This window comes from Ascaphus truei, chromosome 21 (genome assembly GCF_040206685.1).
Source record: "Ascaphus truei isolate aAscTru1 chromosome 21, aAscTru1.hap1, whole genome shotgun sequence".
Lineage (NCBI taxonomy): Eukaryota > Metazoa > Chordata > Amphibia > Anura > Ascaphidae > Ascaphus > Ascaphus truei.
Window position 1 is genome coordinate 7,875,112 of NC_134503.1, and position 13,381 is coordinate 7,888,492.

General features: G+C 39.7%; 1 protein-coding gene across 1 annotated transcript; it reads right to left on the bottom strand.

Moving 5' to 3' along the window:
• Positions 1-256: 256 nt before the first annotated feature.
• On the bottom strand, positions 257-12,553 carry LOC142472435 (uncharacterized). Its single transcript, XM_075579524.1, has 6 exons — positions 12,487-12,553; positions 10,794-10,991; positions 10,394-10,489; positions 8,542-9,066; positions 6,451-6,630; positions 257-3,560 (listed from the first exon to the last, which is right to left on the bottom strand). The coding sequence occupies exons 1-6, from the start codon at positions 12,551-12,553 to the stop codon at positions 1,666-1,668; spliced, it is 2,961 nt and encodes a 986-aa protein (XP_075435639.1). The 3' UTR covers positions 257-1,665.
• Positions 12,554-13,381: the final 828 nt, after the last annotated feature.

A 13,381-nucleotide genomic window follows, 5' to 3' on the forward strand; every position in this document is an offset into this window, starting at 1 on the left:
GCGGAGAGTTCTGTAAATTGGTATTAAAAAGGTTGACAAATGGGAGATAGATGATTTTAATGCAATATGGCATGTTAAAGTGTCGAAATTTAAGGACAGGAGGTTAAGTTTGACTCATTTTTACTCTGGATTCTTAATATTTGCTTCCAAACCTAGTGTACACTCTGAACAAACCACAAAAGATTCCATTATGTATTTTATTTAATAAACCTAAATTACAAGGCAAAAGTACTAAGTAAACATATATATTCCACGTCATGTAATTCAACCAAAGGAAAGTGCTGTAACAAAGAAATGAGTCTATATAGAAAGTGACCGACCTCTACACCATGCATACTTTATTCCAAACTAAAGACAACGCACTAAATAAAACGGGAACACATGGATCTGTACAGGAAAACATTGTGCAAGCTTCGGAAACACTGCACTACAGTGGCAATTTACACAATAGGTGTAAAGAAATATACACATTTTACAAAAGCTATGTTGTATGTACATAGATCAAACGGGTATGTTTCATTAATAAATGTTGCATTGTTTTACCACTGTGGAAATTCTGTAATTAGAGCCTTTGACTTGCAGAGCACAGCAAGGTGTAAGGTAGTAAAGGGGTTAAGATTCAGGTACACAAGAGTGTCATCATTCAACATTATTATCTCCATTTTCTCATTTAAACCATGGTGTTATAAGTGCTCACAAAATCACTTTATACAACACTAGTATAATGTGAGAAATGATTGCTCATATTTGAGAATAAAAAGATCACAAATATATTTACTGAAGAAGACTAGCATTCTAAAATGGGTTTACCGAATACCAGAACACTGGAAATTATTTAAAGCTGCAGTTCAGTCAATATCCTGCATGTGTGTTTTTTTTTTTAATAAATCAGTTCCGTAGTAAGAAAAAATACTTTTAGCATTTTTTGTTTTCAAAAAAACAACTTTGAAAGACCAATTTTCTTGTATTCTATTTTAACAGCCATTTGCTAAAGCGCTGCCCCTTCATGTCCTGTCACAAGCCCTGGCACACCCTTGGTCAGCCCTGCCCTCCCTCTAGCACATGTCTGTGCAGGAGTGCTCATGAATGTTCATGAGCTTCCACTGAGAGACAGAAGCAGAAGAAAAACAGATCCCTTCACTAATTATGTCACCAAATTTCGCCTATCAATACATGGAGTACGATTTGACCTGCAGCTATACAGTTCTTTAGGTAATTAGAGATTGCACACATGAAACTATTGAAGTAAAAACATAAATGAAAAAAAAAAAAAGACTGAACTGCAGCTTTAAAAGGAAAAGTGAGTGGAAGTGGAAAATTGTGACAGCCCCGTTACTTTCAACAAAAGAAGTCGTAATCTACAACTGGACATGGAGATTTTCTGAACATCATTACAATGCAATGTTACCGGTATTTGTGGTATGCAGGAGTTGAATGAATAAGAATCAGGCGAATCAGGGGTAAGTTTATACCTCATACATTGGGACAGCATTTTGTAAATATGTTCTTATGGTCATGGAGACGTTGGAAAGGATTTTTCCAGATAACAATAGTTTTTAACAGGCCAACATCAGAGTCAAATTGTATATGTGGTCCTGAGTTCTCTCACAAGTCTCACGTTCAACAAATCTAAATAGGAAAATGGACATCAAAGTCCCCCCTCCCCTATGACTGTGGAGATGACCGATTGGGAATTCGTTGGTGATGGGTCTGCCTCCATCTCTCTCTTGTCCATCTCCCGTGATTCTCCACCACTTCATGCAACAGATCAATGAAATTATATTCATTGTTTTCAAGTAACTTGTCATCATCAGGTGTGGTCCTCTGGTTGAAGCTCCCTACCGAGTCTTGACTATGAAGATCTTCCCTCTGGACACCAGTTTCCGGAGAAGCAATGGGGTTTCTTTGCCTTCTGTTATTATTCATGGACCTCTGATACACTTTCCTTGTTGATGACATATTACGGCGTACGCCCTCCTGAGATTTGGATCCCCCTTTATTTTGTTTTACGAAAGTGTGATCTGGAGGAGACTCCTTTAAGCCCGACTTGTCTGCTGAAAGTTTCTTCTCTGTTAATGTATTACACATGGTAAGATGATGTCCAAAATCCCAGTCTTGAAAGCTCTCATCTTTGGTTTTCTTGTTTGCTGTAAATGTGGCTCCAGGATTTGGATAAAGGTTGAGTGTTTTTAAAAAATCCTCATATAAAGCACTAGAGTCTTGGTTACTTTGGATTTTCTCTTTGGGCCAGGTAAAAGTTCTTCTTAAAGTACGTGGCTTTAAATTACCATTAATTTGACCAACAGCTTCGTCTACAGAGCTAGTCAAAATTGGTTCTTCAGCTGCAGTATTAACGCTCAAGTATACCAATGGTTCGAAGTTCTCTGTGTTTGTATCTGTCGATGCCAGGTGGCTACAGACGTCTACTGAATGCTTTGAACACTTTGCTATTGGAGACGTCTGTGATGCAATGTGGACTCCCTCTACCAGTGAAGGGTTTAAACCAGCTGGGTTCTCAATAATGCCTTGTGTATATGCCCCACTCACTCGTACAGAGCAGCTAGTTGATGAATTGTTATCACCTCTCTGTAAACTATTATAATCACTGCACACTCCCTCTACTGAGTGCTTTGCTATTGGGTAGATCTGCGATGCAATATGGACTCTCTCTAGCATTGAATGGTTTATATCAGCTGGGTTCTGAATAATGTCTCCTATATGTGCCCCACTCACTCGTACAGAGCAGCTAGTTGATGAATTGTTATCGCCTCTCTGAAAATTATTATAATCACTGCAGACTCCCTCTACTGAGTACTTTGCTATTGGGTAGATCTGCGATGCAATATGGACTCTTTCTAGCATTGAATGGTTTATATCAGCTGGGTTCTGAATAATGTCTGCTATATGTGCCCCACTCACTCGTACAGAGCAGCTAGTTGATGAATTGTTATCGCCTCTCTGAAAACTATTATAATCACTGCACACTCCCTCTACTAAGCGCTTTGCTATTGGATGGATCTGCGATGCAATGCGGACTCTCTCTAGCATTGAATGGTTTATATCAGCTGGGTTCTGAATAAGGTCTCCTGTAGGTGCCCCACTCACTGGTACAGAGGGGCTAGTTGATGAATGTTTGTCATCGCTACTCTGTAGACTATTATAATACCACAGTTCCATGTTGCTATCCGACACGTCGCTTGGGATATAACCATCATCATTCCTCATGTCTTTGCTTTTACAAGTGTGCTGCTGTTCGGCTCTTTTCTTACAGTGCGTTGCATTTGTTTGAAGGAAATCGGCTTTCAGTAGAACTGCTGACGCAGATTTTGCCCGGCCCACGGATGGTATATTTGATTTGAGGGTTATAGAGTTGTTTTTTAAATCCCCCTTATTAAATGATTCGACCTTAATTGACATCATTGCCACTGTGCCGCTTGTAGGATGTCCTCCTGTATCCCTCACATCCTTCATTTCAGCGCGTTCTGTATCGGGCGTCACTTGTTTCTTGTCTTGTTTCTTCTTCCAAAGAAGGAAAAGCAGCGAAGTGAACAAAACTATCACTGCAATAAAATAAACAATAACGCAGTTGTTTTTGGAATGCAAGTAATAATATGCCTGCTATCAGCAACAGGAGCATTACACAAAGCTACATGGATGTGAGCTGGTGCATGAAGTCGGCTCAGTGCTAATGTCACTGCCTTTAAATAATAATAATAATAATAATAACTATTTCATATAGAGCTTTTCTCCCAATGGGACTCAAATCGCTTCACAATTACAGTACAGCGCTCGGTACGCAGCACATAGGATTATTACAAACACAGTCCCTGCCCAGATGAGCTTACAATCTATGTTTTTGGTGCCTGATCAAGTGACTTGCCCAAGGTCACAAGGAGCCGACACCAATAATTTAACCAGATCCTTCTGCTTCAAACTCCTTGTCATTATCAGTCAGTGTCTTTACTCACTGAGACGCTCCTTCTCGCTCTCTTAACATGTGAACCTAGTTCAAATCAAAGTCTCATATTAGATTGTAAGTTATAAGGGGCAGGGACTCATAATACCAGCAAAATTCTAAGTACACTGTCAGTGTTACATAAGAAACCCATTATCATCACTGGCACTTGCAGTAGTTGCGTTACCTCCATTTTTTCGGTTTTGTTTTTCATTAGCCATAATTTGGGTATAGAAATAAGGAATAGGAAGGGGTTACACGTAAGCAAAAAGGCACTAAATCATGTATGCATTAATATAAGATTGAAGACAGCACGTCTTATTAATAATCATATATTAGCGTCATAGATAAGAATATAAAAATATACTTCACCCAGAACCAAAATACAGAGAAGAGGATACGGCATGTCCGGGTAAGTGATCAAATAAAAAAACCAATGCGTTAAAACAAAAGAAAAATCTCAAGTTTCGGGAAAGCCTGATGAAGGGTCCCAGGCTGAACTGAAACCTTGGATTTTCTGGTTGCTTAAATACATAGTTTTTTTGTTTACTGCTTACATGGATGGGCCATACTTTATTCTCTGTACTTTGGTTCTGGGAGGAAGTATATTACTGTGTGTGTGTTTGTATATATATATATATATATATATATATATATATATATATATATATATATATATATATATATATAATAAAATAAAAGAATGGTGTTTTGTTTAAGAGCAAAAAAAGGAAAATGGAAGGAGGAGGGATGCAGACAGAGTATAAATCTAAGGTTGGAGTGGGAGTAATTAATACCCCATAAAAGTACCACTGGTAACAACATACCACTGGTAACAACATACCACATTTGAACAAGGCTCTCAAAACTGTTTGGGTAAAGCATATGGGGTAAATAAGGTCATTAACATCACAAGTAATAATAAGACGAGGCTTGTTAATAAATCGTCTCCAAGTTGGCAAAAATGTGAAGCCTTTTTTTTCTAAGAAAGACTTTAAACTCCTTTGTCCCCCCATGAGAGAGTTTAAAGGAGATTGTTGATTTCGCTATAAAGCTGAAAATATAAGAAATACATTTTCTCCAGCGCTGCGATCTGTCAAGAATCAGTTGACACCCAAAAAAACGGACCATGGGTCCAGGGATAAAATCAGACCCAAAATATCATACATATTTATATGTGCATACTGTATGACCAGTGTGTTTAGATTTTGGGACATGACTGCCATTTGTGTCAGATATTGCTAGCTTGGGCCAGACCCTAAAACAGTCAGGGGGGAAATCTGCTGACCATGTGTTGTATCCGAGCTGAGGATTGGGTTTCAGTGGTAGAGAAGGTTAGAATTATTTTCTTTTCTAGTGATACAAATGAAGCTTTTAGCTGCCGGCTCCCCCAACCCAGGTTAAAACGTAGGTGTTTGCGATCTGTTAAAAATGACGCGCCCAGCTCAACGCATGCGTGTTTGTATGCACATTGTCATTTAGATCACGCCGGCCATGTAAGCAGTGCTTTGCAAAGATGACATACCAGAGTTAATATAGGAAAAATGTCACCAAATGCAGTGAAAGTGCATCAAATGAAAGAAGAGTTTACGCTCCAAGTGCTATGTAGGGAGACGTATAGTGTCAGGAGGAGAACATTCAGGCATGAATTAATAGTGCACGTCTAAGGCTGCGCTTATAGTGCTGTCGATGGTGACGGCGACACGACCGGTGACGTCACCCGTTGAAGTCGCCACGGGCGTCGCGTGTTTCCTGGCATTTGATTGGTTCAGGGGCTGTCACATGAGGCGACAGCCCTTGAAAAATTAAATATTGCCGGCTACCAGTTTTCACGACGGCGACGTCGCTCCGTCGCATTGTTGCCGTCGCGCTTACTATAAGCGCAAGCGGCGGCATGCATTTGTTTTTGGGCGACGTCGCATCGCCGGCACTATAAGCGCGGCCTTAGAGGGAAGAGAGTTCATCTGGTGTGTGGAGTATAGTTGTGATAAGAGTGAATCTGAGATTAGATGATCCATGGGTATATTAAAGATATACATCCAGTCACTATTCTGGTAATCCCCTTGCCACCAGATGAACGTGTTGCCAACCATCAGTAAATTAGATAAACCCACACTTAATGTTGAACGACAAATACAATCTGAAGCTACATACTGCAAGTGAAGCACTTGGATACCTGGATAATCTTGTTACATGTCACAAATATTTCCCCAATAAAGGAGAGGGTAGGTGCACTCACAATTACAGCGACTTGGGGTATAGCAGATCCTGGGAAGAAAAAGAAAACGGCCCTCCTGTGGTCTTGGCAAAAAACGATTTAGTAGTGCTAAAAAACAAGGATTACTAGGACCAAAACATTGATCCTTGTACTTTTGCACTCCTAAAAACTTTTTTTGCCAGGGCCACTGGAGCGACATCTTCTTTCTTCCCACGATCTGCAAATATTTCCCCTAGATAATTAAACAGAGCTATTCATATTAGCTATCCAGACTTACCTAGCACCACCAAGACGGCAGGTAAACCCACTTTCTGGAACATGTTTGCAGGGGGTGTTGATATAACGGCCGGTGAGCAATTGTGATAGGAAACATTCCAAACGTGAGCTCCTTTCAGGTCCAGTGGACTGTGGCATCTCACGGCGGCAGCGTCCGCTAACTGGGAAGCATTTATAAGCTCTGAAATACGAAAGGACCTTGAGTAGAACCGACTGTATAGTGACTGATTGCCATCATAGAAAAGACGTTACTGATCTAACATATTTCATCATCATATAAACATACTGAGATCGACAGTAGAACCACATAAAAAGAGATACTGACCTAAAGTACCTACTCATGTTAGAATCCAGACTGATAGCAGCAACAGAATAGCATAAATATAATTATTGAGCTAAACTACCCAATTATACTATAATGGGCCTTGTCAGGGTAACAATTAAGAAGTAGCAGCATAAAATGCCAACTTTAGCCTTTAATTGTTTAACAGGTTAAAATGTGGTTTGTTGTACATGGGTTATTATTGCATTTGTCAACCATGACCACAAATAAATGGTATTGCTTTGTTCTCTTACAGGTGAGCCGACGAGTATTCTAAAACTTGCCTTGGAAAATCTGGGGCTATCACCAACAAGACCCAGGTACGTGCTGGGTACGTGCTGGGTACGTGCTGGGTACGTGCTGGGTACGTGCTGGGTACGTGCTGGGTACGTGCTGGGTACGTGCTGGGTACGTGCTGGGTACGTGCTGGGTACGTGCTGGGTACGTGCTGGGTACATGCTGCAACATTTCAGTGACATTTCTGTAGACAGACTAATGGCCGATCGGATTAACACAGCAGGGGTACCTGGCAGTCCCATTCAGTATGAATGGGACTGCCAGGGACCTCCGCTGCCAGGGACCTCTTGTTGGTGATTGCCCCAGATTTGTTTTAGAATACTTGTCGGCACTACAGTAACTACAAACATTGTTGTGTTAGTGAATCATCACACAGAAAAAAAGGAAGAAATGTGAAAGATCTCAACATGAACCCGTGTATTGTAGCAGTTCTTCGTGCTCGGAGACCCATTCTGAAAAGGAACATGCTGCAATATAAAGAGACACTAAGTATACATTCAGTGCTTCCAATTGTCTATATCAGTGATTCCCAACACAGGGTTTCTAATGGGGGATCCCAGGCAGTATAGTCAGTCCCTGAGCCCGTGTGAGGACTGCACATTTCGTAAGGCCCCAAACTACCTTGGCATGGGCGGTATAGTTGTCAATTACAACAGAAGCGTCCAAAGTCGCTCCCCACAATGCTTTGCACAGCGGCAGGGCATTGTGGGGCGTGACTTTGGAAGCTCCCGCAGTGAGTGACAGCTAGACCCCCCCATGCTGCTTGCACACACTGACGGACAGTTTGGGACCTTATTAAGCGTGTGTTCCCCCCACAAGCTCAGGACACTATACTGCCTGGCATTGGGCAAACAGTTGTGTCATCAATAGTATAATGAGTAGCCAATAAGATGTATTAATTGTGTTTGCAGAACATACATTTTCTAGCAGGGAGGACGCAGTGTAAAGTAGGTTGGGAACCTCTGTTCTACATCACCTTAAAGGATGGAGACTTAACAAATACTTTGGTCACCGCAGATACCATCAGCTGCAGACACTTATTACCAGTGCAGTATGTTCCTCTTTAGGGTGAGAGAGAGGGGGGCTGAAGAAAATAAAGTTAAAGCAGAACCCCCGAAGCCTATACAAGTTCAACTCATATCTTTCCCCCTGAGCATATCCATCTCTTAAAATAAACTTTTTTCTTGTGTTAAAAAAAAAAACATAACCTCTAGCTTGTGAGGTTAACTGGGTAACTTTTACACTGCACAGGGTTCTGGGGGAGCTCCATTTTAACCTCCCGGACAATTCAATGTTTCAAACGCTTATATCTCCAGAACAAAGCATCAGCTTTTAAAAATAAACACAGCTTTGGAAAGGCCAATACGACATCTATTAAAGTAAGCACAGACTGCTCCTTTAATATATACACCAGGTAATATGTAAAGTGGTAAACACAGAGCAGACATACAATTACATACAGTACTATATTACCTTGCAAAAAGACTGAAAAATCTTCAAGTTCACAGGAGCAGTTCCACGGATTATCCCCCAACCTCACAGTAGCATTCGGCACAGGACTAAACACATCTCGTCGTATGAATGAAATGTTATTATAAGACAGATCAAGGAAGGTTAACTTGGAAAGGTTCCTTAAACTCCCACTTCCAATTTTATTAATGTTATTTCCGGTAAAATTTAGTCCGGTTAGACCAGTGAATCCTGCCAACATTTGAGGTTGGATTTCATCAAAACGGTTAAAAGATATATTCAAGTTTTCTAACTGGGCTGGATCATGAAACCAAGAGGGCGTCAGAAGGTTCAGGTGATTGCCATACAAGCCAAGTTTGGTTAATCCACGGAGAGTGCGGAAGGCTCCGGATTCAATGCTTTTGATCCCACTGTTTGCTAGGGTGAGACTTGTTACAGATTTCAGATTTGGACTGGTGAACACCGTAGAGTTGATCACGCCGACATTGCTTACAATAAAAAGGATGGATTTGACGTTTTCTGGATAATCTGTAGATAAAACAGAAGGCCAACTGGAATAACTAGAAAATATATAACAAACAAAAACAGTATTTAACAATAATTAGAAGGGAAGTATCACGCCAACCTTTTGGAACTGTGGGAATGGGCTGGAAGAAGGGGTTTCCCCCCCCCAAACATTGCTCCCCTTATATACAGTATGTGTACATTTTGGGACTTTATCATTGGTGCTGTAGTTACCTTTTTTGGCTACAGACCACTTTTACAGTTTTACATTTGAAGGCACAAGTCTGTTTTTTCTCTCTGTAATTAGTCATATGTCCTTCAGTTGTCGGCGCCTGCGGATGTATGAGTATAACTTTTTGATTATCCATTTATGGAGCTACTGATATACCTATTTAATTAGTCCATCCCCCATATTTGTTTTATATTATATCACTTTTGTATTAAAGAGATATTTTGGCTAAGGCATATTTTCTTCCTTTTTTTTTTTGAGTGCTGGGAACTAATTTTAGACATTGAATATTTAACAATAATTTGTACCCACAATTAAATACATTGAGTTCTTATATAAACAATTGTTTTAGTCACAAACGTTGATGGCAAATAAGCGCCAGTAACCCTTTTGCAAACAATGAAAAGGTTCAAAATAGCAAAGGGGTGAGGTCTGCAGTTAAATCATGAACAGTTAGAGATACATGAATAAAAAATTAACACATCAAATGTACTTGGCAGGCAGTGTTTTTAAACGTATTAATTGATGCAAGCTTGGCTATGTCGTTGATTTGCCAAGTGCTTGCACGATTGATCCACAGAGACAATAACGTATCAAACCGTAATTTGAGATTACTTATGTTTAACATACTTTATTTTAGGATCAAGTCAGCAACACATTAAAATGCACGGCTAACAAATCACCTGGTGTGTGTAAACGCATTAGCTAAAGAATACAGATTTCTTTCCTTTGGTAACCTGTGATGTGCATGTATTTTCAATGTTAATGTTGATACATAAAGCTTGGCCCCCTGCAGACGCACTTACCAGAACTCCCTCCTACTGTCTCTGTACGTTCTCCCTAACTACCAATTAGACTGTAAGCTCCTCGGGGCAGGGACTCCTCTTCCTTAATGTTACTTTTATGTCTAAAGCACTTATTCCCATAGTCTGTTATTTATATTATCTGTTATTTATTTGATTACTACTGTAAAGCGCTATGTACATTAATGGCGCTATATAAATAAAGACATAGAGAACATAAAGAACTACACAGATCTGAATGCCGGGACTTGCAACAATATAGAAATGACCTAACACTTCGTCTGAGAAATAAATATAAGGATGCGTTAAATATTCTTACCCACTGGAAATATGGTGCAAAAATATTCCGTTTGCAAAGCACAGGAAGCTCTTGAAACTTTTGTTAACCCACAAAACATGATCAATCCAAATAAAGCTGAAAATTAAACAAATACAGTATAAGACACAAACAAATACAACGTATTATTAATTTACATGTGTGTATAATATATATATATCTATATATATAGATATATATATATATATCTATATATATAGATATATATATATATATCTATATATATATATCTATATATATATATGTGTGTGTGTGTGTGTGTGTGTGTGTGTGTGTGTGTGTGTGTGTGTGTGTGTGTGTGTGTGTGTGTGTGTGTGTTACATTGTTGCACAATACAGAATGATATCAAATATGCAATTATACTTATTATATTATCACTTACTTTTCATACTGACTTTGTTTTCTGCCTTGATCCTAAGACTAGTAATGTCTGTTTCATGGGAAGCTTGTTTAAGATAAATGTAAGATGAGTTATGACAATGAAAGGGGTATTTTTTAAAGAGACAAGTTAGAACCTGCAGGTTATAAACAGTCACTTCTGCATCTGTATGGTTTCCTTGGTTAACGGTGTGAGGAGTTTCTAATCAGTTGTACACATGGTCAGTAGAGTGTTAAGCTGTAATAAATGAATGTGTTGATGATAAATATCAACTAGTGCACAACCAGGGAGCTCTCATTTACTGGTCGTCTCAAGACTTGGGGGGTATTTTCAATAGTTGAAGACAATCTTCCTGTATGAAGCTCAGAACGAATACAATTGAAGAACCATTGATGTTCTAACCATAGATGGAAAGGTTCTCGCTGTATAATGGAACACCCGCTGTTACAAACGTATCACCTACAGTCAATGCTTATACTACAATAACTACATTGAGCAGGTTACTCACTCCCTTCTGCTTGCTGCATACAATGCAATTATACACTTTTTATTGTAACTATTTTTTTTAAGTTACGGTGTAAATAAATGAATGAATGTTTTCATGCATTTTGTATAACTACACTTTCGTGTGTTAGGGCTGTTATATACTGCATGCGGCCGTGCGTTCCTATGCGAACGCGCGTGCACGTGCTGCATGCTTTCTGTGTATATAGAGCCGGGAGCTGCAGGTAAGTGCATATGCGTGTATGTGTGTGTTTATGATGTGTAAGTGTAAGGGGAGTGTAAGTTATTATTTATTTTAATTAAAAAAAAGTTTAATAATTTATTTTTTGTGTGCGTGCATTTATACACACATACACACACACACACACACACACACATACACACACACATACACACACACGAAAATATTAATTTCTTCATCTTCGCCGCTGTCTGTCGGCTCCCCTCTCCCTGCCGTGCGCGTGCGGCACTTCTATAGAAAGGCTGACTGATGTCAGCCAACTAAAAATCCGCGCGCGCCCAGCGTAGAACGCGCCCGGCACTATAGAACGTGCCTTCTGGTAAGCTCTGCCAGTATTTGTCCATTTGTGCTTTTTTACACACCATAAGTTATATAATGTGTGGTTGAAACCTACTCCAGCTTCACATTACAAAACCAGTATAACCAGCCTCACACTAAGACCCAAAAGGCCAAAAAAAACTATCTGTGTGTAGGGTTACTGGCTCTGCACTTCTTTAACCCATGCTGTGCAATACGGCAGGTATTCATTTTAAAATGGATTTGAAGCAAAAGGTGACACTACGTGCTCGTTTGCATGTCTTTACCCAGAGTCCCTGGCTGCAGTGGAAGCACTGTATGCCAAGAGATAATGGGAAAAAGCAGGGCTGCAGACCTGAGACATGTGAAATTGCTCCCAAGTGGTATTTTTATTTGCGGTACATTTGTTTTGTAATTTACTTCGAGTGCTGTTGGTCTTAACAAAATAAGCACACGATCAACACACATCCAAATGCACTAAAACCTTTTATCCTAATCAATCCATTCTAGCAACTTGTACTGCATAGATGCCTGCAAAACCTTCAAAATCCAATTTTAATGAAATATTAGAAATAGTTACATACTGTATTTTGACCAAAGTATGATAAGCTTGCCCACCACTCCAAGGCAACCTCGGAGCGGGCAAGTCCGAACGTCTCATGGAAGTATTCTTCACCATGTCTTGCGAGCCGATTTCCTTCTGCTTCGCCTTCATTTTCATGGCGGAAGACGCTCTGACTTGCAAAACATCACACAGGGGAAATGTGCAGAAACAAGATACGATTATGCTGATGTATGTTAATATATCTTTCTGATATCAGTGTGCTCTTAAACACAATATAAAAGCCAGGATAAAATACCTTGCATTTCCTCCATCTCAAATCAGTGGGTTCAAAGCAGCAATCCTTACACCTTTTATGTTCATATTGCATGATATAGGGTGTTTGTGGAGGGGGGGGGGTGGGGGGGGGGGGTCACCGAGAGCATTCATATCAGGCTCCTTCTGCTACAAGAGATGCTCATGTTTGATGTACTATTTTCTTTCAGAAACTTAAGTGGCAGCAGTTAAGAGGCACATAATCTCATTGATGACGCTGCATAGCAGCCATCTTGTAGGTGAGAAAGTATCCTTAATTCATTACATTTCTCCAGAACATATGGGGGGTGGGGGGGGGGGTGTCTGTGGATAAAATCAGTGCAGAAACAAACTAGGACACACCGTAGTTGTCTAGATTGGAAAAATACGTTATAAAAACATTTTTTATTTGACCACTTGTTGGATTAGAAGCATTATATACTATCTTTAAATGCAAATGTCTGGTTTTATTGTTAGTAACGGTCAAAAAGTCTTTAAACTAGCAGGCCGCACTGACCGTTATTTTTTTTAACTTCCTGTAAGATCTCTTCTTGTGCATTCCGATGTGGTTTTTATTTAAGAAATCCAACACTTCCCTCAGTACATGTAAACTTTGTTTGTCTGAGAGGTCGCGCCAAAGCCCAGTGCAAAGACTAAGAAAATAATGATGTTTACACCATATAAAAAAAAAAT

Coding starts and splice junctions, on each gene's coding strand:
- LOC142472435 (XM_075579524.1), bottom strand. CDS start 12,553: ATGAAAATGAAGGCGAAGCAGAAGGAAATCGGCTCGCAAGACATGGTG. Junction 9,067..10,393: donor TTGCACCATATTTCCAGTGG/GTAAGAATATTT, acceptor TTTTATCTACAG/ATTATCCAGAAAACGTCAAA. Junction 3,561..6,450: donor TGCCGTCTTGGTGGTGCTAG/GTAAGTCTGGAT, acceptor ATTTTATTGCAG/TGATAGTTTTGTTCACTTCG.